Source organism: Drosophila rhopaloa, unplaced genomic scaffold (genome assembly GCF_018152115.1).
Source record: "Drosophila rhopaloa isolate 14029-0021.01 unplaced genomic scaffold, ASM1815211v1 contig_163, whole genome shotgun sequence".
Taxonomy (NCBI): Eukaryota; Metazoa; Arthropoda; class Insecta; order Diptera; family Drosophilidae; genus Drosophila; species Drosophila rhopaloa.
The window spans coordinates 367,716-394,481 of record NW_025335043.1 but is presented as its reverse complement, the minus strand read 5'-3'; the positions used below and the strand labels follow the sequence as shown (position 1 = coordinate 394,481).

The following is a 26,766-nucleotide window of genomic DNA, read 5'->3' as shown; positions in this document are numbered from 1 at the left end:
CACTTCGGAAAATTCGTTTTTGCTTAATTTAAATAATGTGAAGCAGTATGAAGGGCTTTTATCCGCTTAGATGGCGCGGAATTAAGTTTAACTGTGGCCACATTAATCAGGCGAAAGAGAGGCCAGGAGTTGCGAGGAAATTGGATTAGTTCCTAATCGCAGTAAATATTATGCATGGAAAGTGATTTAAATAATTTATTAAAATGCTAAGGAAATATACAAATTTAGTTTATGCAAATTATGCGATTAGAAAGCAATAAATCAGAAATAATTGAAAAAATTATACATTGTTTGCATATTCAAAAAAAGAATATTTCTTCTGAAAAATTATTCCCTATAAAACATTTTTAATGTAAAACATATTTAAAAATGTAGAAGTTTAACTGTGGCCACATTAATCCGGCGAAAGGGAAGCCAGGAGTTGCGAGGAAATTGGATTAATTTCTGGTGGCAGTAAATATTATGCATTGAAAGTGATTTAAATAATTTATGAATTAGTAAAGGAAATATAAAAATGTGGTTTATGCAAATAAGGCGATTAGAAAGCATTAAATCAGAAATAATTGAAAAAATTATCCTTTGTTTGCATAGTCAAAAAAAGAATATTTCTTCTGAAAAATTATTCCCTTTAAAACATTTTTTATATAAAACATATTTAAAAGTGTATTTTAAAATTTATTTAAACAGTAATTATTTTGCAACATGACTTTTTAACCAGATTTATAAAATATTCACTATTTTTCTGTGACATTATGCAAACCGCACACCATTTTATTTCACTCATCCTTTTCGAGGCAATCAAACTGAAGCCTTGCCTGCCGTTTATTGTGTTAATTTTGTGAATGACAATGGCATTAAATTTAATGTGTCTGCATTTCTTTTGATGGTCTACGACCACGCCTACTTCACCCCCACTCCACCGCCTCTCATTTCTGTGTGTGCGTGTCATTTCCTGGTCCGATAAAGAAAACGTTGTGACAAGCCAGAGGCTCCTTTATTTTTTTATTTTCCCCAGCTTTTCCTTCCAGCGCGTGCCTCTCCATCAACATTTTTCTCCATTCACAACGTCTGTTTTCTCCTGCTGTATTTTTTATTTTGTTAAACACATTTTCGACTCGCCTTTTTATGTGCATTTTTTGCGGCGTTAACTGCACGTGCCATCATTTTTACTGCGCTTTTTGTGTGAGAAGCTCCTTGGGCTACCTTTTTGTGTTGCTTGCTTTTTGATTCATTATCCAAAAAAAAAAGGGAAAAAGGGGAAGGACCTGGAACCTGGAACCTAGGCCAAGCCCTCTGCCAAAAAGCCCCCTTTGATGGAAAATTCTGTTTAATTTCTTTTTCGTATCTCCTTTTTTATTTCATCACCTACTTTTTGCGCCTCTGCCCATGCCTACACACTCATTATCATCCCAGATATCACGCGACTCACTGTGGCCGAGTTGAAAACGCGGCTAAGAGCCCTCGGACTGAGTGCAACGGGCCGAAAACAAGACCTAGTAGAACGGCTAACAAAATCCACCAACTGCGGTCCAACAACACTGGCTACAACGCCGGCGATACCAACAACAGGTTCCAATTTGTCGTCGGAGGTGTTCATTGGGGAGCTCGTAAATAATTCCGACACGACCTCTGTCCCCAAAAACACTGTTCAACAAAATGGTAGGTAAGGTGGGGAGAAATTTAGCTCCCCAAACACTAGTTTACATTCGTTATGCCGGTAACATGCAATTTAGATATTCTGGTGCAGTTGGATATGCTGAGCATAGGAATAGGATATTAAAATGTTTTTATTGAGCATTGAACCCATTATTGTGCATACAACAAAAAAATATCCTTTATAAATTAAAAATTAAAATAAACCAAACCTTTACTATTTTAAACAACTTTAAATTGAACGAGACTGAATGATTCATTTTACATATGTATGCTACTTTGAATTGCAAAAAAAAACATATAAACAGACAAAAGAATTTTATTTTATTTTGTTTGCAGATTATAATCTAATAATTCTTTTGTAGTCATTCAAAAATCTGTGAAATATAAATTCAAAGTTTCTAACATTTGTTTTTAAAACTCTGCTCTAAGAAATGTTTTTGTTATTTAGGATAACCAACTGCTATAGTTAACCAAAATTGCTTATTGAAGGCAAATTTATATTTTTATTTTTGTAAACTGGTGTAGTCGGCAAATAAGGTAACAAAAATGATACGGAGCCCGGAGCACGGAAAACCTTGTAGTCTTCACTTTGTCATTGCCATCCAGCTCTAATACCCACCCCCAACTTACCCGCTAATCGCTCGGTCCTGCGCTTCCTGTGTCCTTTAAATTTGGCGTGATTTTTCCTTTTTTATCGTTCAATTTAAACGTATGTTTTTGCTGAATATTTTATGCATGCACTTATTTAACGCTGTCAGTCGGGCTGGGGTGTGGCTTTTTAATTTGATTTAAATGCAAGGGAACACACAAACTCGCAGGCTCGGCAAAAAAACCTGGCACGCGAATCTTGTTGAAAAATGTACAAGCAAAATTAAATCACAAAAAATATGCAAGCACGAGGCGGTTGCCGGAATTTTTAATAATGCACAAAGGACAATTTTTGCTAGCATTGCAGGGTGGTTGGAGGTAAGGGGAGGTACGGTGAGGCCGAAGGCACAGGACCGCCATGTAATCATGCAATGGCCATGCACAGACACACGCACCTACACTCCGCTCACATATTCAGTTCGCAAGTTTTCTCTTACACATGAAAATCACGGCAGTCAGAAAGTCTGCTAAAGATTAGAAAGGGCATTTCTCATGATTGCGATGTGAACTAGAAAAATATAATCGAAGCTAAGAGGTTGAAACAGCGCCTTATCGGGAAAACGAAACTTAAGTGCTGGGTCTAATTCTGAAATTTCCACATCTCCATCCTGCTGTTTTTTTTTTTACATTTATGGCTTTCAGCTAATGGAACAGTTAGGTTACAAATTTAAATAATAGTTAATTGCAGGCGATAGAGGTTTCACAGCGAGAAAACCATTTTAATTTTTAATTTGACACACTAAATTAAAATTTTTTATTTAAAAAACAATGCTTAGCTGTCATTAAATGGATTGTAAATTGTTCTTTCTAAAATCATTAAAAATGTTGTACTCTAGAAAAATATGAAACAAGCATTGAGAATGTATTCAATCAAAGATTTATTTATGAGCTTGTCTATTATATTTTGTGTCAACATTTTTGAGTTAATAAAGCCATCAATAGATATGTTATGATTGAATTTGAATTCAATTAATAAATTAAATACAATTTGCAAATTATAATCGACCAATGAATTATTATATTTGTATGACTATCGAAAAAATATGCATATAGAGGAATAGCTTTAAAGTATCCAATGAATACGTTATTTCAATACCAAACTATTAAAAAACATTAACACTTTGGGTTTTTTTTCTCAACAATGATTTGATTAATGAAATGTCTAATTTATTATTCCCTGTGCATTTCCATTTCTAACATAGAGAACATGAACACACAAAAAGGAGTCGACTGTTATAAATTTGTGGGCTGATTGCCGCTTGCATTTCCGGTCTACACTCTGGCCTCATTTGGTTTGCGAGCCACGTGTTTCCACTCATACACTATACACACTCGGGCAGGGTTTTTGTGCGAGTTGCCTGACACTTGTTAGCCTTGTTTTGGCAGGGATGCGGAAACTGGCTATTAAGTTTTGATGAAGCAAAGTTGCGGCCTATCAAAGCGGTGCCGTGGGCGAACATGTGACATGGCATTATCAATGTTAGCACGTTTGCTGTCTGCGGTTGTTCGTGTTTTGCCCAGAATTTGTGGCTATATAAACACATATATAGAAGGTAGTTTTATGGTTTTGCTTTTTTGCGGGCCAACAAAATCTGTCATAGCAGCACAAACTTTATTTCATTTTGCTGTGGCTGTCATAGTTTGAAAATTAAACTTTTTTTGTTGGTATCTGTCCTTTTTTTATGTCACATCGGGAATGTTTCTTTCATCAACTGCTGCCCACCCGATAACAGTCCAATAAATCTCTTTTTGGCCACCACAGATGAAATGTTTTCACAATTTCCCACTTAATTGAGATTATTATGTTATAGTCAGCATTGATTGCTTTTTTGGTTGCCACGTACACACAAATTATCCGCCACTCAAACGTCGAAAGAGAGAGAGACACAGACGTCTGCAAGCGCGAAAATCTGAAAGTTAACTGAAAATTAAAACAAAAATCTGAAACTATCAATAAAAGCAGAAGAAGCCTACGGAGGAGGCGAAGCAGCAGCGAAGAAAAAGAAAACATAAAATGTTTTAAATCCCAAAAAATCAAAGTCCATGAAAATAATCATCGTAGAAGCCAGCGAGCAATGAGCGGCGGCTTCTTCGGCTTCGACGGTTAGCCAAGCTGCAACAGCAACAGTAACAACACTAGTTACCCACATTTGGCGCCGACTACAATTGCTAATGGGTTGAACAGACCCAGCTAACACTCACAATCAAGCCCATTTGGTAAGGCGATATAAACTGATACACAGAGAGAAAGTTATAACAGAAATGAAATCAATATATTTGAACCATTTGGAAAAAATATACATACTTTTAGATACTTTCCATTTTTTAATTTGGATCCATCTTTATGTTAATTTCTTGTAAAAAAAAAAATCAAAACAAAATCTAGAACATTTATGGCTGTAAAACTTATGAATTTAACTTATTCAATAATTAGGATAATTTTAGTAAAATCTTAAAAAGATAAATATTAAATAATAATTATTTCTTTGCGGTACCCATTCATAAACCCTTAAAATTATTAGTTGTACTGCTTGATATAAAATTAAATCATTTGTCTTGTTGTTTATTGAAAGAGTTAAATAAAAAATATATCATTTAAATCTTAAAAGTTTATTTTGATAATTAACATTTTTCTTCATTTAAAACCTACTTCAAAATATTTAAAGAAGTTTTAAAACAAAACATAAAGTATATCACATAACCCAAATTTCATGTTTTTTTCTCCGTGTAACATATGAGAAGAAAATCTTTATTAGAAGTTGGTGGTGCTGTGTTGGTGGTTGCATTGGCGTGTGGTTGCATTCGGTGGCTGCTTGCATGAGTGGCAGCGATACAGATAAATATATGTTTGTGCTACTTCATGGCTGCATAAATCCTACATGCGACAAAGTGAAAACTTTTCGTTGGCCGCACAGCTCGAGATGACTATCATCTTCGCGATGCGATGCACCACCAGGAATGCGATTAGATGCCGCTAATTGAAATGTTTGTCAAAATCCACTGTGTCATCTTTTTCGAAGACTAAACTGCCTGCTGCCTGGCTTTGTTGCACCTTTTTCCGAGAGGGGCGCCGCAGAAGTCATGCCTCAGCAAGTAATTCGAACGCCTAACTGCATTTGAATTGAGCCAGGCTGGCGAATAACCTTGAGTGGCTTTTGGTTAATTACAACCCAAGAAAACTGCAGCTTAGTGTGGCACACATCCGACTAGAGAAACTGTGTGGGGAAGTGAAGGGAATTTGTAGAACTGTATCGTTAATTTGTAATCAGGAATGTCTGCCAACTCCCTGACAGCTTTCATCTTTGGATTTAATGCAAAATTGGATGCGAAACACTTGGATATAAATAATATAAAACTTTAACAATTAATAATCAATTTCATAAAATCAAAGTTCTATATTTTTTTAAACCCATTAGATTTCTCTATTTAAACAACGGCCAGAAAATAAACACAACTAAATTGCTTTTGTAGCATTTTAATTTTAACTAAAATGCTGCAGGCAATTGCGTGTGATAAAATATTTCATTTACACTTAATAAATATACTTTGATAAGCAAACCTGGGAAATATATTTGCATATAGCAAAAATTGTGTTTATAAAATTAAAAATACAAAAGTTGTAGTTATAAAATTGAAAATACGAAAGGGTCTCACACGTAAACAGGGCTTTAAAAATGACTTTAAGAGTTATACTAATCAAACTAATTTCCATTGCCTTCTTATTTATCCCCAGACGACATCTATGTGGAATATGTGAATGGTATGCCACATATGACTGTTAGACTTCCCAGTCGCAACGAACTCTGCCAGTTCGCCCTGAAACCAATCTCCCACAACGTAGGCGATCTGTTAACCATGCTAAAAGCTGAGGACCGCGGCATCGATCGAGCTGCGGTGATCAACAGGCATGGTGTGCGGATCGCTTCGTCCTGCACTATCGACAGTTTGTTGGATGACTCCTTTAGGTGAGTAAATATTCATGATTGGGGTGTCCACCAAACTAAATCATATCCAACTACAGCATACAAATCAACAACCGCACATTGGAGGTGAATCCACCCAAACGTGAAAGGATTACGGTGGAGTCAGTCGATAAAGTGGGTGATGTTCGCAAGGTTATTGCTCAGGTGAGGTAGTTTTAAATAGTAGTTGAATTTAAAATAAATTTAAAACAAAATGCAGCTCTATGAGGCATTCAACGTGGGCGAATATCAGCTGGAGAAGAGCAATCAACTGGCCAAAGAACTGGAGACCTTACGCTACGAACTGGAGCCACTGGAAGAGGTTAGTTTCCAAAGAATATTAAATAATATTTAATTGTAAGAATGATTATAACTTGTTCTTAACATGATATAGATTTATATTTGGACCAAAATCATTATTATAAATGAATTTCTTATTCTTAATCAATATTCACGTTTCAGAAAAAACTGGAACTTAGCAAAAAGGCAGCTCGTCGCACAAATTTTATGACTTGGATGGGTCTGGGCCTTATGTCTGTGCAATTTGGCATCTTGGCGCGACTGACTTGGTGGGAATACTCTTGGGATATTATGGAGCCGGTCACCTATTTTGTTACTTACGGCACGACAATGGCAATGTATGCCTACTATTGCGTTACCAAGAGGGTAAGTTTATGGGCATAATTTCATCAAAGAATTTATGAACAAAATATATTTTCCCATTTAGGAGTACATGATGGAGGATGTTAAGAATCGCGAGTACTCGCTTACCCTTTATAGGAACGCCAAAAAGGTCCAATTCGATGTGGAGCAGTACAACGAACTGAAGCGGAAGTCCGCTGAGTTGGAGTACAATCTTAGAAGGATTAACGATCCACTTAATATGCAATTGCCATCGCATCTGGTACGGACCCAGGAAAATACGCCACCAACCCAAATCGAAGAGAAGACGGAGCGGAAGTAAACTAAAGGACTTCGTAACAATCAGTGCCGAGACAGGGGAAAATGGAAACTCAAACTAATTTTAGCTCCCTCAAATTAGATAACAAATAAAAGCCTCCCCTTTTAGATAATGAAGTTCAGGTGATCGAAATGTTGTAGCAATCGTTTGAGAGGATTTTGTGTACGCATCACATGTTGTGTAAATTCAACTTTAGTTTTTCTCTTTATGTTAACTAAAATGTTTTAGTTGTTTATGTTACGATTAATTAGTTTAAGCCAAAGTTTGACGATTCATAAAAACGCACAAGGTTATTCTGACGCCTGCAGTTTTATCAAAGCTGATAACATTATTTTACTTATAATTTTTAGTTATTTATTGCAAGTGAGAGATTTGTTTAACGCCTAAGGCAATTTTTGTGTGTGCAAGTTTTAGCAAAATATATGAATTATTTATTGACTATTATTCCCTTTTGAGTTTTAAAAGTTATTTCCTCTTTTGAACAGCGATTTTCAAGGAAAATACCTGATATAATGCTTGCTTACCTTTAGCATTTAAGAGTAGAGCGTACTGCATACTTTATGGCCACAAAGTGGGTGGACTGTTATAAATTTTGGTTCAAAGAACTGCTTGGATGCTTTTGGGCGGCGGCACCTATAGAAAAATGAACAGAAAAGCTGTAACAATTATTTGTTAAATTTATTTAAATCACCTTTGCATAAAACAGCAAAATATCGCCACTATCTTAATATACAAATCATCTAAGTACCATCACATAATTACATCGACAGTTATAAACAGTGCACGGATGTTCAGCTTCCTGAATGCCTGTGGTCCAATCTTTCAGTGAATCTGAACTTATCCAGTGAAATCTACTAACTCTTCATAAGCTTTAATATACCACACACTATGATAACAACTAGAACGAATCAATTTGTAAATAAAAACGCACCAACTATTCCTTTAAGATTTTAGCAACGGAAAGTAAACCATTTCATAGTGACGCCGTAGTTAGTAAAGTTAACGAAATCCTAAGCGTAATTTAGTAGGTATGTTAGATATGTAAATAAATAAACTGCTGTGTTTCATGACAACGTAAACGATATGTAAGAATCACTGAAATTTGTTTGCCCTGCGCGAATCGAGAAGAGAAAAAAAGCTTAACATTAGTTTATAGTAAACCAGTTGGGCTCCTAAAATTTACCCTTATTACGCTTTCTTCCAAACTCTACAAACCTATATACTCTTAAACTTAGAATCGTCAAAGGTTGTGTTGCCTGTGCTATAAACCCAATCCTAGAATCCAATCAGTAAACTTCACTCTCTATCTGCAATCTATACACATGCATCGCTTTTCAATGCGCTCACTATATACAAACATAACAACAATGAATATTGTAGTCGATATCACCGACTTTTAGATTCCCGGTACTCATTGTTTTTTTGAAAAATATTTTCCATATTTAAGAGATGTTACTGCAGAAATTAATGCACCGAAAACAATCAAATATAAGCTAACATTTTTAAAAATGTCAGATGTTCAAACATGTTCGGTATGAAATTTAAAAATGTTTTAACTGAGTGTGTAGAACCAGCTATTTAAATTCCTAATGAGAAATAATACACTTCTCGAGTACCGGGTATAAAAACGCACACACGGTTCATTAAAATAGCACACTAACTAACTAATCGCCATTCGGATTGATAAACTGTAGCCTAAGCATTTACCTATGCGTACTTATAATACTTCGATGACATTTGTGATTCAATTTCAAATTATAAAATGGAAATTATTTATTGTACAAAGAGATCTTGACACTAATCAAACTAAATCGAATAACTTTGAAAGTATTTTGCCTAACCCAAATCCCAACTAACGTTTGCGTTTATCTTATAAATTATAAATAAATTACCTCCTAGAAGTATTCCCAAAATCTTAATCCTAATCAGCGCCAAAGACTTATGAATACATTTAACTAGTTACTCTTATACATTCCCTTTAACTGACGTTAACGATTTTTAAGCCCCTAACATTTATATACATATATTATTATATTACCAACGATGCGCCGGAGAAATTAAATTATTTCCAAAATGTTGCTTAATTACTCTCGAGAGGTGCAAATACTTATAATTCTCAAGTACCTTTTTTTCAAAAACAACTAATCTTAATATACCAATAACCTATGTCTTTTTAACGAATTTAAAGGAAACCCAACTTTAATTAAGTGCTTTAATTAATTAGATTGTTTGAACTTTTACATAAAAAAAGGCGATTTTTTACATTTATAAAACCAAAAAACTCGTTTGTTAAACTAAAATTACGAAACTACCCGAATCCCAAGCTTAAAACGAAAATCATTATATGCGAGCGCAAACTGATAAAAAAAATAATATTAAATTAAAATAAAACCAAGTTAATAATTAAAAGTGTACAGCTCCCGCATTTATTTGCTACTAAAACGCACAAAACGACATTCACGAGAGTACGGAGGGACCTCTTACCAAGTATATATCATCAAGCATTAGGCACATCTGATCTCCAGCCTGTAGCACATGCTGGAATCCGTGGCATTCCACTTAACCAATTCGGCAATTGGTCTGCTGGACTTCAGGAAAAGCGTAAGACGCTCGTTGAGTTGCAGTGGCGAGAATTTGCTGATAATCAGAGCCTTTGTGGAGTCGCGGTATTTTCCCACCAGCGTCTCATTACTAAAACTGCGTCCCTGTCGATCCGCCAACTCGTAGGTGTGGACGGGTTTGTTCTCCATATCGTCAATTAACCGATAGCTGGGCTGTCTATACGGGTTGTAGCCTAACTTTTTACATATTTCGCGCACTTCATCCATTTGTGGGGGTTTGCTTTTGGGGAAGCATTTCGTGTGCCAGATGCCATAGGTCTGTTCAATAACCTGACCGTATTGGGGAGCTATCTCTGGTTGCCTAAGAAATTGAAGACTAAGTAAATATCTTTAGTTATCTTTAAAACGTAGCTTATATACTTACGTGTGCTGACTTTTGGCCCAGAAATCCTTCTTCTGCTGATCCAGCGGGTGCTCTATTCCAAAACAATATCGCTCATCTTCGCCATTAGGGCAATCTTTCTCTCTGTCGCACACAAAATCCCGAGGAATGCAATCCTCAGGAGAGCTGTTTGAAATAAAAATTCAGCTTAACTCAGTCTGATATTTTTTGCTATTTGACGTTTACTTACGAGCTGCATTGGAAATGATCTGCAGTGCAATTGCACAGGACTGAACTCTCATCACTTTTGTCCCAACAGTTTCGCTTGCCATCACATATTTTTGAGGGATCAGTAGCTCTTTAAAATATGCAATTGTAGCCTACAAGACTTTAATAATGTAAGGTACAACTTACTGCAAATAGGTGAAACAACTGCAGATGGTTGGTTCATCCGTCATGTCCTCGCAGTCAGACACGTGGTCACAAAACTTGTTCTTCGGAACACATTTGAAACTGGTACGACACTTCATTTCGCCGGGTGCACATCGCTGCTTCTGCTGGCGGCATTTGGTTTCATCTTCATCGCTGCCATCATGACAATCGAATCGCTCATTGCAAATGGCTGTTTGCGGCAAACAATTGCCCAGCGGGCAACGATGAGTGTTGCATTCCAGAGCTGGCTGCAGGATTTTGCAGCTGGGTTTGTCTATTCGGATTATTCAAATTATAATTTGCTAAGCTTTGGGAAAACAAAGAACACACCTATAATACTCTGCAGCGAATTATATGCCATTTCGAGGGTCCTTATGCTAAAGGGCTGCCTAAAACTTTGGCAATCAGAGTTGTTGTAGTTAAACATGGCAGTTGGGAACCAGCCGGTGTGGGAATCACGGCATACCAGTATCCCCTGGTCGCTGGGATTGTGATGCGAGTCGCTAACATTTTTCAGGCCAAATTGATTGCAGCTTGTGAATTTTGTAATTGCCGGCAGCTCTGTGGGCGCCACGCCGTTAATAAGTTCCACCTCCTCTGAAATTGATGCCATGTCCTCGGCACTCACATTCAGCAGGCGCATTAGATTGGCCGGCGGCTGCTTTTCCTGCAGTTTGTAGCAGGAATTGCAGTTTACATCGTTGTCTATGCGGGTTATGGCCACCGTTTTTATGCGACCCGTGGCATTGTCATGAAGCACACTTATGCAGTCCCTCGTAGGACTTTGGTTGTAATGAGAGCTGCAAGAATACGTGTTTATTAAATTTGTAGGTAGGGAATGTTACACCGAAAAGATGAGCTCACCTGTCAGGCAGAAAAGTAGGCAGCACATGATGGGTAAAACGAACAGGATTCTCGAGATGCAACAGCAGCACATCGGACTTCGGAACTGGCTGAAAACAGTTTACCCGCCGGATCTGTTCGTGATTGCTCTTGTGGGCCGATCTCTTGGTTTTGCCACCGCCCAACAAGACGCTTAGGTAGTGGCTATTCAAGCCAATCCCAAATAGACAGCTCTCGTGGACCAGGACAGAGGCCTTATCTATCAGGACTCCGATGCACCAGAGATCACCATTTGAATAGACATCCGCAAGCCAAGGCCAGTGCAACTCCTCGATGGCTTCGTGGAGCTGCTCATTCACCAGTATGGTTTTGTTCTTCTTACTCTTGATTAGATTATCCAACCGATCCAGGATCTCATCCTTTTTGTTCACAACTACAGGTGGGATCTGTGGCTTGAAGTGCACATTTGGCTTGTTGTGGGTTTCAATAGTTGGAAGGAGCACTGGAACCTGCTCCTTTGGCTTTTGCTTTACAGCTTGACCAGCACTAAAGGTCTTTAGGGGTGTGGTTTTGTTAGATAGGGGATTGCACTCCACGTAGATGCCCAAACACTTGCGGGGCAATAATCGATCCTTATCCGGTCTTGAGGCGGACGGTGGACCAAGCTCAGGGATTATGACCTCGTTATCCGTAAACTGGATATTGTCACCGATCATGGATCGAAGTTGAGCCACCATGCCAGTCTTGCCTGCTTTTAGCTCAGGTGTAATGGGATGCATTTCTTGCTGGCTTACAAATTCCGAGCTGTTGAAGTTGTGGGCACCCTTGAAGCCAAGTAGAGCGCACACGGCGTCTGCCGTATTGGCCTGATGCTGATGATAGCCCGTCTCATGGGTGCAAACAACCCGCCACACGCCATGAGCATTTCTGGAGAAGATACCGGTACTGCTAAACTTAGGCTGCTGATGCACATCGAAGTGAACATCATGACCATTGGTCAGGGCAACTAGTGGAATATATTCATAAATAATAAATAAAATTTCGTACGATTCTAGATCGGCTTTATGTATACTCACAGCAATCTTTTTCATCTTCCTTGAACTTACAATCCACTTTATTATCGCAGCGTTTGCTTAGGGGCAGACAAGTCTTGGACAACGGACAACGGAACTCGTGAGCTTGACAATCCACTGAAAATAATTAGAGTACATCAGATATTAAATGTTTATTTAACATGAACCAGATGTTACCGCAATCCTGCTCATCGGTGAGGTCCTCGCAATCTGCCTTGCCGTCGCAAATGAGGCCCTTCAGACTTCCCTTCAAAAAGTCCCTGCATGTGCAATCCAGTTCATCAGTTCCATCTTCACAGTCCACTTTGCGGTCACAACGCATCATAATATCCACAATTTGAGACATTCTACGGAGAGATAGAAAAACGCACATTACAATTAACTAAATACATTTATACTAAGTGTACTAACATTTTACAGACGAATTTATTGGGAATTTGCATTTGATTCTTTTGAGAATGAGTGCTGCTACTCTTTGTGGTGGTTGTCTGAACAGAATGAGTGCTGGTAGTTGGTGCTAAAGATGTGGTTTCTACAGGGTTTTTAGTAGTTACGGTAGTAGTGATTGTGGTTAGAGGCGAGACGGTAAAGCTGGTACTTGTGCTAATTGTGGTTGTGAATTCTGTGTCTGTAGTTCCCTTAACTCCCTCCGTAGTAACTGTTGTGGCAGCTTCTGTTGTGGTTAGAGATGCAGTACTCGTCTCTACCGCCTTGGTGGTTCCAAGAGTTGTACTCTCAATAAACTTAGTTACCAAATCGGTTAGCTTTATTAAATCCTCAGTTGATGTGGGTATTGTTGTAGTTGGAGCTATTGTACTTGGTAAAGTTACTGGCAAAGTTGATGTTGTCTCCAATATAGATTCCGTTGTACTAGGATATGAATCACTTATTGTAGATGAAATGGTTGTTTGTGCATTTGTGGAAGACAAAATAGATGAAGGGTTTGTTGAAGCAATCTCTGTATAACTTTCTGTGGTCTCTCCCTGTGTTGATAAATCAGCAGAAGTAGTTGAGGAAGTTTCGTCAGTTAAAGGTAAATCCGTTTGCCATTGGGTGGTTTTATTTTCCTCAAAAGCAGTAGTGCTCTCCCAGTCGCCTTCCTCATTCTGTTCAGCCCATAAATCATAATCTTTAATGGGAATAACCTCTCGCAATTTACTCTCCGCCAGCTCCTCCTTGTGTTCCTTTACTGGATGATAGTCACTCTCGGTTGTGGTGCTGACATTCTGTCGAACGCCACCGACCATATCTGGTATGAAGTTGTAGACACATCCCACCTCATCCTCGCCACCCAGGCAATCAACATTGCGATCGCACCTCTGTCGTTTAGCTATACACCGTTTACCGCCCCAGACGCAGATGAATCCCGGACAGAGTTGGAGCGGCTGTCGAGTGGGCAACAGACGCGGAGTAACCGCCATTTCCAGCCAGTCCAAGTAGAGAGCAGCCCTCGTATAGACTCCGAACTCCTGGGGACGAGCACATCCGTTGCCGTGGCTCACCACCCCGGCCAGATAGAATTCCTCTGGCTGAGAAACGCTGCGGCAGAAGAGCGGGCCACCCGAATCACCTTGGCAGGCATCGCGACCTCCGTTCGGATCGCCGGCGCAAATATCCTCTGAAGCTTGGTCCTCTGGCTCAACACAACGTTTGCGAATAGGTACTACTACCTGTCGCATGGGATCACCTGGGAAAATATAAAACAGGTATTAATATACATTTAAATCAATTTTATATATAGGTTGGTATTTCAAATAGATATGGTTCCCCCACAAGCTGGGGAACGGTACTTACTGCTCGGACCCTTTTCCCTAATGGCTCCCCATCCCACCACCGTGCACAAAGTGTTCTCTTCAGGTCCCCAGATCCAATCCTTGCCCATCGTGGTTCTTCCCATGTCTGGCAAACAGATAGGCTTCACCCAGCGATTAAAATGCAGCCGATTTGCTAGACGCAGCAGAGAAAGATCGTTGCGCATACTCCTCCTTTCGTAGGCCTGATGGACCACGACATGGGTTACGGGCTGGATCTGGGTGGCGGGTGAGTAGCTGGTACGACGCAGGAGACCAGCACGCACCTCGTAGTAATACTTTCCAAAGTTGATGACACAGTGGGCAGCGCTGATGATCTGTCGAAAGAATAATAAAATAGTTAAGCAAAGCGTAACAAGATATACAATATCAATTATTTAAATAATAATAAACTCACCCAACGATCCGAGTAGATGGTTCCCCCACAATGAAACTTGCCATCTCGGTAAATAGCCACTATAAATGGCCACTGAAGGGCGTTTGGATAACTTCCGCCCACAATACGTCCATCGCCAACGATCTCCTTTGACTCCGATACTGCTTTTTTCACTTTTTTTGAGTGCTCCGGTTTCGTGGTTTTGTGTGGCATACCACACTTCATTGGTGGGCACTTTACATAGGCCATATGATCCACCAGGGAATCTTGTCCATTGCGTCCATGACAGGCCTGCGCAAAGAGGACTCCGGCGTGAAGTGAGGGTTCAATAAAAGGACCAGGTAAACTCATGGCCGAGAAGCTGACATTTAGCGAAGCTGGCAGATCCGTTCCAGTTTTGCCATCCAGCTCACAGGCTGAAGCCGCCCATTTATCGCCATTATTGCACACAGGGTGCCAATCGCCGCGGTAGTTGTGGTACAGAAATCCTTCAGAAGCAGATGCAGCGTGAGACTGGAAAGATTTAAAGAATATTATAAAAGATTTCCTTAAAAAAATGTGCATTAACTACCATGTGATCTGCCACATCAGTGACCAACATGCTGCACTGCTGCTCATCGCGTCCATTGAGACAATTCATGTACCCGTCACAGCGCTCCAGCCGATTGTAGCACATGGAAATTGTAGAGTGATTATGTTTGGCAAACTCCTCTGGATTTTCGTAACAGGAATAAGCCAGCGGCTCGCAGCCAAAGCAGCCCAGCTCGTCCTCACCCATTGGGCAATCCGCATAACCATCGCAAAGACGCTCTTCGTCCACGCGATCTGCGCAGGTGCAGGCGGACTCATCGCTGCCATCCGAACAGTCCACCACATTGTCGCACCACCTCGAGGCGGCGATACACTCCTGCTGACCGAAGCAGGATAACTGCTCCGGGTCCGGGCATCTGGATCGCTCTAAGATTGGTTGATGCGGCAATCCTGCATAGCTGGCGTAGATAACCTGACCCTGCTGATGGGCAGAGCTCGACTGATTGGCATGCCTCATCTTGAAGTTGGCATTGGAAAAGTTTGTCTGACCACTCTGTTGCTGTTGATTCGAAGTCTGGGGTTGTCCTGCTCCTTGACCCGGTTGATTCTGCATGTAGCTGCAGTAAACCTGCTGCTGCTGACCATTGGACGGCTTCTGGGGTGAGGCGTTCTTCGAGAAGATATTGGCACCCTGACCACCGGCTCCAGATCCACCACTCCCTCCGAAAAAGTTACCACTTGGTCCAAATTGTTGTGGGACAAAAAATATGCCACCGCCAGGGTTTGAGGAGCCACCAAAGTGAGCACCCTGCATTCCCATAAACGAGGGCGAATTCGACCACATGGGCATACGGAAGTTGGCAGGCGTCATGTAGAAGCACACCGGTATGCTGGGCATCCCGAAGTTGGGGTTGAACATGAACTGAGCCGAGGCCTTCATCGTTTCCCCTGATACGGGGAATCCGCCAGGAGCTCGACTTGTAAACTGCATACTGGGCGAGGCCGTAATGGTTTCGCCCTTCTCCTTGGTCTCAGCCTCTGCCAAGGGTGCCACCTTATTGCGCATCTTAAGGGCCACTCGTTCGCACAGGCTGAGGATCTGGGTATCGGCAGCTGGAAAAAATGTAAATTATTGATTGTATTTAAAATCTAATTAATCTCACCATTCCATGTGTGTCTATTAAGTGGGTTGATCTTAGGTCCCATTTTGTCCAACGCCTTGGCGTCTAAAACTGTTCCAAATGTATCCATGAGTTCGTTTTGATTTGGATTAGCCTGTTCCTCAAACTTTTTCAGCCAGACCTGGCGCTCGTATAGATCAGTGGTGGTTTGTTCAGAGGATTCATTCCCAGTCAGTACCCTGAGAATAGGCTTTTTCTCTTCGTGACGCTCAAAACTTTCCAGCATGTTTTCGATGCTGCTCGGGTTGTCTAGAGGATGCGAGGATCGTGGAGTTCCCGCATCGCTGATCGCCTCCCTGGTAGTTAACTTTGGTTGGATAGTAGAGCTGCTGCTAGCCTCTCTGCTGGCCTCCTCGCCATCGATAATCCAGCTGATCTTCACCGGTTGTGGCTTGGTGGGATGGGCAGTGGAGTTCTCCAGCACATCGCTGGCTACAGTTGTCCTGATTGTCACTGTTGTTGCGGTGGTGGTGGTGAGGTGAGTTTTCCTGCGGCTCTACAACTTCCTCTCCATCAATTATCCAATCGAACTGCAGTTTTCGTTGCCCTGGGGTGGTACCTGTGGCCTCGGTGGTGCTCTCTGGCAAGGTGGTATTCGAGTTTGCCTGCGGCTCTACTACATCACGACCGTCAATTATCCAATCGAAGTGTAGTTTAGGCTGCTCTGTGGTAGCACTGGTGATTTCGGTTGTGGGGACAGTGGCAGTCGTTGTTTTAGTGTTGCTGGTCTTTTCTTGTGGCTCCTCATTTTCCTCTCCATCGATAATCCAGTCGAATGATAGTTTTCGCTGAGCGGTGGTATGACTGGTTTCAATTGATGCATCTGTAGTTATATTCAGTTCTAAACCTTTTTCTGTGGTACCAACAAAATCACTATTCGTAGTTTCTGATATCAAAGTAGGCTTAGTAGATGCTCTGGGGGAGGTTACATTTCTAGTTGTTCGATACCCTGGTCCTTCAGTCGTTCGCACAATTTCTTTGGGCTTGTCAAAGTGATCTAGAATCCAACTTATCCTCTCTGTTGTGCTCCCAACACTTAACCATTCGCTGGTGGTTTCTTCTACCTCTGGCCTCGTATTGTTCACAACTTGAGTGGTGTAAACTAGATCCTTGGTTGTAGTTTTCTGCTGGACGTGATCATCTGTGTAAACTCCGCTCTCATCATGATCGTGTCCATCGATGATCCAGCTGATCCTGGAAGGTTTAATTTTGGTTCGCACTGGTTTTTCAGTGGCATTTTCCTCTGCCGTAGTTGTTGCTATGGTTGTCTCTTGGGTTAAATCTCCTGAAGAAAATTTACCCCATTGTTCGTAAGATTCCCGGCTGCTTGACTCCAAATTTGGTTGCTGCTCCCGCATAATAGCCTTCATCTTCTCCATTTTCTCGGTCACCTCCATGGCCATTTTGTACATGCGCAAAAAAGCGGACATGCAATCATGGGGAGTCTGTTTCTTGCAGCGCACATACTCATGCTCCAGTTGGTTAAGAGCTTCCCTCGCCCTTTTGTTCCTCAGCTTGGAGTACAGATTCTGCAGATTGGCTTCCATTTGGATAGGATCTAGCATTTTCCAACTAGACAACTCCCGACGTGTGCGATGTTTCTTTTGCAATCGGAACTTAACTAGCATACGCTTCAAGTGCTTCCTTCTTATATTTTTGCTTTCATCCATCGCTTTATTCTTATCATCGTCAAGCAGTTTAAAATGCAAAGTTTGAGGACTCACAATCAAAGCAGACTGATCCTCTTCGAAGGGCTGGTTGAAAAGTAGTTGATGCCTGGCATTTAATGCGGCAATCTGCTGGACGCGATCTGTTAAGAGTGTTACCAATACTTAAATTCTTCATATTAGAGCATAATTCTTACACTTACCAATTCTCTCGACCACAAGTCCATGATAAATCAGGGAGAAAAGCAGAACGATGATAACCAGAACCGAGATGGCCAAAATTCGTTTGCTGAAACCATTGCTCCACCATCGTCGGGGATGTCGAAGTAGCCTGGTGGCCTCCAGCTCTAAAGAATTTCGATTGAAATTATTGTATAAAAAAAGTTAACCCATTTAGAGCCTATTACGTTTGCCTTATTAATCACCCAATTGCCTAATTATTAAATGGTTTACTTGTTTGTTTTCTTTTACGGATTCATTTTACATACTTTTATTTTCACCATACATGCATAATTAAAACTTTTTTGGCCTCTTTTGTTGGTTTATTTTGGTCAGCACTTTCTTCCCTGCTCAGCAGTTTCGCAATAATTTTTACAAAAATGCTGAACTTTGTTCAAATTAAATGGTTACCTACAACCATTTTATGGAATTCATTTTCATGCTTACAATGTTAACAGACGTGGGTGAAAATTGCAACTGGGTTATAAAAAAATTTATTTTTTTTAAATTCGTTGCTCTTTGTTGCCAACGCGTACGGAAACGCAGTTAATATTGATTTATGAATATTTGTTGATGACAATAATAATTCGAACCTTATTATAAAGTAGCATTTGATTAACTATGTCAAAACATTTTTATTAATATTGCATTCCAGATGAGTATCATTCATGCTCTAAAACTTAGGACTTTTATAAAATTTGATAATAGTGTTCATATATTTAAAACTCACAAATAAACAAAAGTTTACATATAATTTTTAATATAGCGGACCATTAACATGTCTTAACAAATGTATGCTTTACATATATTAAAGAGCTTCACACATACCATCCATATTGTAATTCATATTTCACAATTTGTTATTGTACGTTAAGGTTTATTGTTTAACCATTTTAAATTAAGCAGTGACATAAACTTTTATTCCACATAATCGTTGAAACCCTATATCTTCAGTTTCTTCTGCTTTTATTTTAATGTTTAGCACTTTGTTAAATTGGCTGGCCAACAAGGAGCCTCGAGTTACAGCAGTTCACTTAAACAAAAATCCACAAAAAGCAATGGCAAAGACCGAATTTGATATCCAAGAGACCACGACGACGACTTCCGCGCGATCCGCCCGGCGAACGGCAACTGAAGCCGGCGGTGGTCGAGTGCGCTGCTTATGAAGGCTTCCGGAAAGTGGATCAGCGGTCAAACGACCCACTTCTACCGGCCACTGCTGCACTTTTCTGCTACGTTTCGAACTTTATCGTTTTTTAGTTAATGAAAATTGGCCCGGCAACTGCGGCGGTCAGCTGAAATGACCGACGAAAAGTGCAAGTTGAAGGGGAATTTGCAGAGCAACGAACCAACCACCCACCCAGTCAACCAAGAATGTAACCACACCACCACCCCAAGGTGTCAATGTTGGCAATTTTAGTTCGGTTCGACCCAAGCAAGCCCAGACTTAATTCTTAATTGTTACTTACACGTTTCAAAATCACTTTTTTTACAAATTTCGTACAGCGCACTCAAAATACAAACATTTTTGTTTGAGATTTTAAAGGTCCACAAAAAAAAAGCTAAGACCGCAAACGTCAATTGCCAGAAAACTCTTCCAAAAAAAAACTCAAACGGCAGTAAAACATAAAAACACATGCATGTTTATTAGAAAATTGTCAAAAATCTTTTATCAAAATTTTACTATCAGACACATTGTAAGTATGAACTAAGAAAATAATACATGAATTGATGTCAAACTTTGCTTTCCCTTGAACCCGAAAGACTCAGTCAATAAAAATTGATGCGCAAGCAAAGAAAATTGTGCCCGTCCATTCAACCAGCCATCAAAGGAACCAGCGGTTAGCAGAAGGTTGACCAGTTCCATTAAACACAGGCCTTACAACGGCATGTGCAAAGCGGTCATTTATCCTTTGTCCTCCCACCCGAGATAACCGAAATGATGTGGACCCGAACGAGACTCGCCCTGCGCAGCATTGCTAGATCGCAAAGGTAGGTCGCGGAGTATATTATCGGGATAATTAGGGATTATTCAAAGCTTACTTACTAAAAGATGTTCAATCATCTCACAACTTATAGAACTATCTTATTTTAAATGTCTCATAAATTACTCATGACTTTTTAATTTATGTATACAAATGTTAAAGTAAATGTGTCATGATGATTATCTTAAGCATATCTTAACCAAATTGTTTCAACATTTTGTTAGCTTAGTAAGTTACAGGATGCACCAAACTCGGTTGTGAAGTGAATTTAACCACAACCAAAAATAAATATCTTGCAGGAAACTTGATTTTGATTTTTAACACAACATAAATTTGTAAAACATTAAACTTCTCTTAAAAGAAAAAAAAAATTTGGTGAAAAATATAGAATTAAATTAGTATCAATATGTGCTGAGCAACTAAAAATGCAATATTCACTTATGTTTATGGTTTTATTAGTTAACAATTTGTTCGATAATATGTACATATCGATAAGATGTAATAAGAATATGAATGTCATCTTAGCATTCTACTAGATATATGATTTCGAAAAGAAAAACTTACTTCAGCATCTTGAGATTAAATGAAGTGTCAATGTTGAGATTTTAAATTTCATCCGCTCCTGGCGGGACTCTCTTGGTCAAACTCTGTGCCTCGTACAGCTCCTCCAACAATTTGCGGAACATCTCAGGGCTGATGTTGTTGCCCACGCGCATCAGCACAAACCAATCTCCAAAACTGCAGTTACGCAAAGCCAACTGCAAGTGAGACTTGGGCATAAAGCGGGTCCTAGCCCGCATCAATTGGAACCGCATTCCGGGATAAAAAACGGTTACCAAGCGGTATAGAAACTTTAGGGAAACCAGTCCAGTTACGAAAATGAACCACATCCACAGAAAGGCAAATATCTTTTCGTTCAACATATTTAGGGGAAGAAGACAGAGGAAGTCGTACTTGCTGTCCGAACCTCCAGCGCCGCCAATAAACACTTCGCACTTCGAACACTTGGGGAAGACCTGCATGGTGATGCTGTTCCACTGCTCAAAGTCGCCATCATAGAGGGCCAGTAATGCATCATAGTAGCGGGCCCAGAAGCCACCGAAAAATACATCCAACAGAAGGATGTTTACCAGCTGTAAAGCAAATTCGATAGTTAATAAGGATTGGGCTTAGTAAATGGGTAAATGATAGCTAATTCTTAGTATGGGTTAAATTAGATTGACATAAGCTGACCTACATGGTGTACATGTCAAAATGGAGTCTGTAGATTCTGTGTATTCAATATTTGTACCTGTTAAAAATTAATACTAAATTTGGATAGCCAAAGTTTAAATCTGTTGACCCCATAAGCCTGCTATAGTAGTTATAAAGTCGTCAGAATTTTATTAAATCTCAAAACTGTGATGCACATTTAAACGACATTCGAGTCATACGCCTTAAGATCTTGAAATTATGCTCAATTCGAGCTTGTTTGTCAGCCTACACATATAACAACTTGGTCTTCCTACACATAAAAAATGGATTATTATTAACCGCACTAACATATTTATGAGATGCTTTCTTTACTTCTGGTCAAAGGATTTTGTTTGCAGACCACGAAACTTACGCTGATGCTTATATTAAGTATCTCGCAGAAGACGTAGATGACGAAATAGCGGAAGTGGGTCTCCTTGTAGTCGCTGGTGAAATAGTTTACCAGGATGCGAAGATGGCTCCTACTCTTATCCTTGCAAACAGCTATTTTATGGAAATCGTCGCATAGATGCTTCAGCCGACCGCCCTCCCAAAGCTTCCAGAGAAAGGCGGGCAAATAGAACACAAAAGATTCGAGGAGCAAAACCAGCACCACCCATTGGTAATAGCGAATATAGCGGCGATTTTCTGGTGGCACCTCGCGACCCACAACATCTGAAATCGGGAATCATAGCTTAAAAAATTGGAAATCTTTGAAAGATTACTAATCTTACCTGGCCGGCACTGCAACAAGGCGTTTACGCGCCGAGAAGGCGCCAAGGTGACATTGTCCTGCATATAGGCCCCGTAGATCCAGCAATAGGCGTGAATGTAGTCCATGGAAATGTCCACATCCTTCTGCTTGACACACTGAATAGGATCTCCGAAATATTGCTTCGAGGAAAGCAGAAAAGTGCAGGCCAAAAGCAAAGCCACTGTGCACTTCGAGTGCAGCGTGAAAATGGCATCGTATATGTGTACCGACTTGAACTGTAGATACTTGGAAAGCGGCTTAACAGCTGTATACATTTTGGCGCGTTTTATTTAATCAAACAATAGCTTAAAAAATATATTATCCGGAGCTTGTTAAAATTGTCGACTATAAGTAATTCCAAAAGCACGCGGCATCCTAACGGTGATTTGCAATGCTGCCATCTCCATCTTACTAGGATCAGAGTGCGTTAGAGCGGGAACACGATACATACAAAGTGTGTTTCATAGCATTTAGCTTGTTAATACTAAGTTAAGGTCACACACTATACAGTAGAAATGTTAAGAGACGAATTAAATTAAAATTTGATTGTGGAATCAGAGGGCGTGATGTTTTAGTAATCAGTAAATTACCGAAATTACAGCACTATTCATAAATCTTATGCACGACATTCTTAAGAACATTCAATTGAAAAAATTCTGACAAAAAAACTGATTCATAATAAATACATATATTTTTTTCTAATGTTTGTTTTATCAAAAAATGCCTGCGATTTGTTTATTTGCTCCTTTGTTGTTGATCATGATAGAATTCTTTCATCTTTTGTATTACGATCAGTGATCATTCCCGTTCACCGCAGATACTGAAAAAGAAATCTATCAGAGATCATGTTATTCTTCAGAACGCTGGAATTGACAAAATTGTATTATGGCTTAGGTAATTCGACTGAAATTTTATTTTTTAAATATTGATTTTATTTTACATGGTTCATCAAATAAACGGGCTTTAATTGTTAAAAATCTTTCGATGTTCTACGATCCATACATTGACTCATATAAACTATATATAAGCTTACTAACTTAAGTGTCCTCTGTATTTGTATATGATTGTACAAATTGTAGTGTAGTGTAGTTTAGTTCACTAATTTATTAAAATGTCACTATCATTAGCAAGTATTCTTCTGTGCAGATGTTCCACTGTATACTGCCAAATGCCTTTTATAGCAGTCAGCTTATTGTTATCAATGCCAAGACCCATTGCCTTGGTATTTAAATACCAACACGCTGCCATAACGCGTTAGCCCCTTCTCTACACATGTGCACATGTTGAAGACCTTCGTGTTGACAAAATCGAAACCTGCTGAAAATTTAAGTAATTAACGTACTCAGCTAAATATCGCCTGCAGCTTGAACGGTAAGCGCTCCAGGATGAAGGAACAGCTGTCTGCCAAGCAGAACGAGCGTAACGAGAAGAAGAAAAAGAAGCTGGCGGCGCTGGCCAATCTGATGGAGCTGAACGATCGGGATCGATTGCACGAGGCGGAGCTGGCCAAAAAACGGGATGTAGAGGAAGCCGAAACGGAGGAGACCCCCGCAAAGGCAAAGGACGACGCGGACGACGGCTTTATCACGGTGGGCAGCAAGCGGAAGTCCCGAAATCGTGCTACAGCCCGCAGTAATCCCGAACCGGAGGCGCAATCGGGAGCACCCCAGACCACAACAGATAGCGACGAGCCGGCTTCGAAGAAGAGTCGTACCCAAGAGGCTGGCGGGGATAGCCTGCCCCAGGAAATAAGCTCTCTGTCCGAGGAGCAGTACAAACAGCTGTCGGCGGAGCTAAGACGTCGCAAACGCCAACTCGAGGACGTTCCCGGCCTGCGACTGCGGGAGATGGGCCAGCGAGCATCTCTTGAGACGCCCCAGCATGCACGCACTCCCATCTTCCTTACCGACATCCAGAACCTGCTAATGTCGGCCCTCATTGGCCAAAAGAGCCCCTGCCGGCCGGATCGGTGGTGCAGCGTGGAGAAGTGGCTCAGCCTGTCTCACAGCGTGGTGGTCATCTTGGAGGGGTTATCCCTCTACCACTACCTCTCCAACGAGAGCCAGTTCGAGGCCACGAACAGGATATTCAACACCAAGCTGGAGATGATTCTTCCCCCGCAGGACGAAAGTCAGATCATCGAAGAGATAGCCAAGGTAAGACTCAGGTTAAGGTGGCCGATCAAGATTTATATCTAATTTTCTTAATTTTTTCAGATTCCCCTTACCAATGTGCAGGCCCGCAAGCTGATTGATGAGCACGGCTCCCTAGAGTCCGCTGTGGAGCTAAACAAGGATCCCACTCTGTTCGTTAAGACCATCTTTCCCATCGAGAAAAAGCCGACGAAACCGGATGACCTGCACATGGACGACAAGTTCCCACGCACCAAGCTCCTGCTATCCGCCCTGCAAATGGTTGACGAGGGCTATCCAATTCCGTTCCAAGGCGATTTGCACAATCGCTTCCGGAGCTTCAAGTTCACCAAGAATTCTTACGAGCCGGTGACCAATCGCAGTCCCATGTTTGGAGTGGATTGTGAGATGTGTCAGACGGAGGCGGGGGTCAACGAGCTGACCCGAATCTCTATTGTCAACGAAAAGTACATGACTGTATACGAAACACTAGTGTTGCCGAACAACAGAATCACCAACTATTTGACCCAGTACTCGGGCATCACTGAGGAAATCATGAGGAAAGTGACGAAAAAACTGAAGGATGTGCAAAAGGAAGTGTCTGAACTGCTGCCTCCGGATGCCATACTGGTGGGGCAGTCATTAAACTCGGATCTGAACGCCATGCGGATGATGCATCCGTATGTGATTGACACCAGTGTGTGCTTTAACATCTCCGGTGTCCGAAGACGCAAGAGCAAACTTAAGGACCTGGCCAAGACCTTCCTAAAGGAGACGATTCAGGAGAACGACGACGGCCATGACTCCATTGAGGATTCGCGAGCCACGCTGAAGCTGGTCAAGATGAAGCTGGCTAACAGCATCGAGTTCGGCGACGAGATCCTTACGCAGCAAAAGCGATTACAAGAATTGGCGAACGCCTCCAGCGGTGATACCATCAGTAATAACCTATTTGCCCATGTAGCCAAGCGGGATAAGCGAACGGCTATCGTCACGGTTGGAGATTTGCAGCCCCGGCTCAAGGATGTTATTTTAAAGGCAGGAGAGGCTGCTCCCAAAGATCACAGCCTAGCGGTCCGTGTTCACGAGGTGTCCACGTCCAAGGAAGCCGTGCGCAAGGTCTCTGAAATTGCGCTGGAAAATGCCCTTACCATTGCAAATCTACCCGTGCCAGAGCAGGACTTTGCATTGGAGAGCGCGGAGCGGAATGTTGCGAAGCTGGACAGAACCATCGAGCGACTGTGGAACACGGTGGCGCACAACGGACTCTTCCTCGTCCTCATGGGCGGATCCACGGAGTGCACCAAAGGCGTGGCCAAAATAGCCATCAAGCGACTAAACGGATCGGAACAGACAAGTGCTCCCATTGGAAGTTAGGAAGCGAACGAGAACATGTCTCCTGTTATTCACCTCTGCCCGATCCCATATGCCACTAGGTTTTACTTCAGAAAAACCCTTCCGGCTTCTGGTGATCCAGAAGGTCAGACGGAATCCCGAAGCGGAATCAAATTTGCCGTATCATCCCCAAGACATGACCGACTAATGTTTCACCTTACCTCGAAAACGCACTACATGCTTAAATGTACCGATAAAAAATTGTCAAATTGAAAAAAAATTTCTTTAACAAGAATAATAAAATGTACATTTATTTTTTTTCAAAAAAGAAAGTTTTTGATTTTGTTGTTGATATTCATATCCAACTCATTTTTTTTTCAAATTTTAGAACACTCTAAAAATAATTAAATATAGATTACATAAATATTTTCCCTGTTTTTTGGTTTAGGACATTTTTAAATTATGCACAATAATAAATAAGCAAAATTCCATATTAAGTCATTTAAAAAACAAATGAGCATAAGGAACGTTCTAAATATAAATTTTATTTAGATGCAAATATTAAATTAAATTGCTACCTTAATTGTTATTTACATTTTATTGAATGGTTTTTACTTATTAACTTTAAAAGTAATTTCTTAATGATGGCTGAAAGGATATTTTTAAATAAACAGTTCAAACGCCTTTAGGATTCCTCGTGTCTAAAATCAATTAGAAATGACTCCGACTTTTTTAATACATTTTCCGGGTGAAGCATTCCAAACGGGCTGGTGGGATTTGACCTAGTTTCGGTTAGTTTGCATTGCCCGATATTTGTTGTTGCAGGTTCTCGCTGGCCAGGCGTGTGTGTTGATAACAGCAATAAATTTCCTACCTCCCTCAATATAGTGCTCCGTTGTCTAGGGCCCGAGCCCGAAATGGGCCTCCCCAGAAGCCCACGCACTCTCGCTCTCCCTGGCTTTTCAATTTCCCTCTCTCCGGAAAGGGAAAGTCCCCGTATCTGTGTCTTATCACACGCTCGAAA

At 40.7% G+C, this 26,766-nt stretch overlaps 4 protein-coding genes across 6 annotated transcripts in view; 2 read left to right on the top strand and 2 right to left on the bottom strand.

Moving 5' to 3' along the window:
• LOC108052495 (calcium uniporter protein, mitochondrial) overlaps positions 1–7,671 on the top strand; it is a 49,655-nt gene extending 41,984 nt beyond the window's left edge. For 2 of the 3 annotated variants that reach the window (XM_044457610.1, XM_044457609.1), the window contains 6 exons: positions 1,414–1,659; positions 6,038–6,269; positions 6,326–6,431; positions 6,487–6,588; positions 6,729–6,932; positions 6,994–7,671. In XM_044457610.1, the coding sequence (XP_044313545.1) occupies positions 1,414–1,659; positions 6,038–6,269; positions 6,326–6,431; positions 6,487–6,588; positions 6,729–6,932; positions 6,994–7,230 (1,127 nt within the window). In that variant the 3' untranslated portion in view covers positions 7,231–7,671. The remainder of the gene's footprint in view (positions 1–1,413; positions 1,660–6,037; positions 6,270–6,325; positions 6,432–6,486; positions 6,589–6,728; positions 6,933–6,993) is intronic. The other variant, XM_044457611.1, reaches the window with a different exon arrangement.
• Positions 7,672–9,661: 1,990 nt separating this feature from the next.
• Positions 9,662–19,150, bottom strand: LOC108052497 (serine protease nudel). The gene is given in 16 exon segments (XM_017134884.2): positions 9,662–10,149; positions 10,213–10,356; positions 10,421–10,528; positions 10,585–10,876; positions 10,933–11,402; positions 11,467–12,451; positions 12,522–12,635; positions 12,696–12,865; positions 12,930–14,205; positions 14,313–14,646; positions 14,727–15,218; positions 15,277–16,349; positions 16,400–16,895; positions 16,897–18,227; positions 18,288–18,431; positions 19,132–19,150. Coding segments are annotated over 16 exon segments (7,866 nt in total). The 3' UTR covers positions 9,662–9,731.
• Positions 19,151–19,793: 643 nt separating this feature from the next.
• Positions 19,794–26,047, top strand: LOC108052499 (small RNA degrading nuclease 5). Its single transcript, XM_017134886.2, has 4 exons — positions 19,794–20,000; positions 20,068–20,295; positions 23,639–24,431; positions 24,492–26,047. Exons 2-4 carry the CDS (start codon positions 20,243–20,245, stop codon positions 25,782–25,784), a joined length of 2,139 nt encoding a protein of 712 aa, XP_016990375.1. The 5' UTR covers positions 19,794–20,000; positions 20,068–20,242; the 3' UTR covers positions 25,785–26,047.
• LOC108052500 (innexin inx4) lies at positions 20,722–22,666 on the bottom strand. The gene is made up of 3 exons (XM_017134888.1): positions 22,256–22,666; positions 21,895–22,196; positions 20,722–21,421 (listed from the first exon to the last, which is right to left on the bottom strand). Exons 1-3 carry the CDS (start codon positions 22,548–22,550, stop codon positions 20,894–20,896), a joined length of 1,125 nt encoding a protein of 374 aa, XP_016990377.1. The 5' UTR covers positions 22,551–22,666; the 3' UTR covers positions 20,722–20,893.
• Positions 26,048–26,766: the final 719 nt, after the last annotated feature.

Coding starts and splice junctions, on each gene's coding strand:
- LOC108052499 (XM_017134886.2), top strand. CDS start 20,243: ATGATGTGGACCCGAACGAGACTCGCCCTGCGCAGCATTGCTAGATCG. Junction 20,296..23,638: donor AGCATTGCTAGATCGCAAAG/GTAGGTCGCGGA, acceptor TATCGCCTGCAG/CTTGAACGGTAAGCGCTCCA. Junction 24,432..24,491: donor TCATCGAAGAGATAGCCAAG/GTAAGACTCAGG, acceptor TAATTTTTTCAG/ATTCCCCTTACCAATGTGCA.
- LOC108052500 (XM_017134888.1), bottom strand. CDS start 22,550: ATGTATACAGCTGTTAAGCCGCTTTCCAAGTATCTACAGTTCAAGTCG. Junction 22,197..22,255: donor CTTGTTGCAGTGCCGGCCAG/GTAAGATTAGTA, acceptor TCCCGATTTCAG/ATGTTGTGGGTCGCGAGGTG. Junction 21,422..21,894: donor TACTTAATATAAGCATCAGC/GTAAGTTTCGTG, acceptor TTTGCTTTACAG/CTGGTAAACATCCTTCTGTT.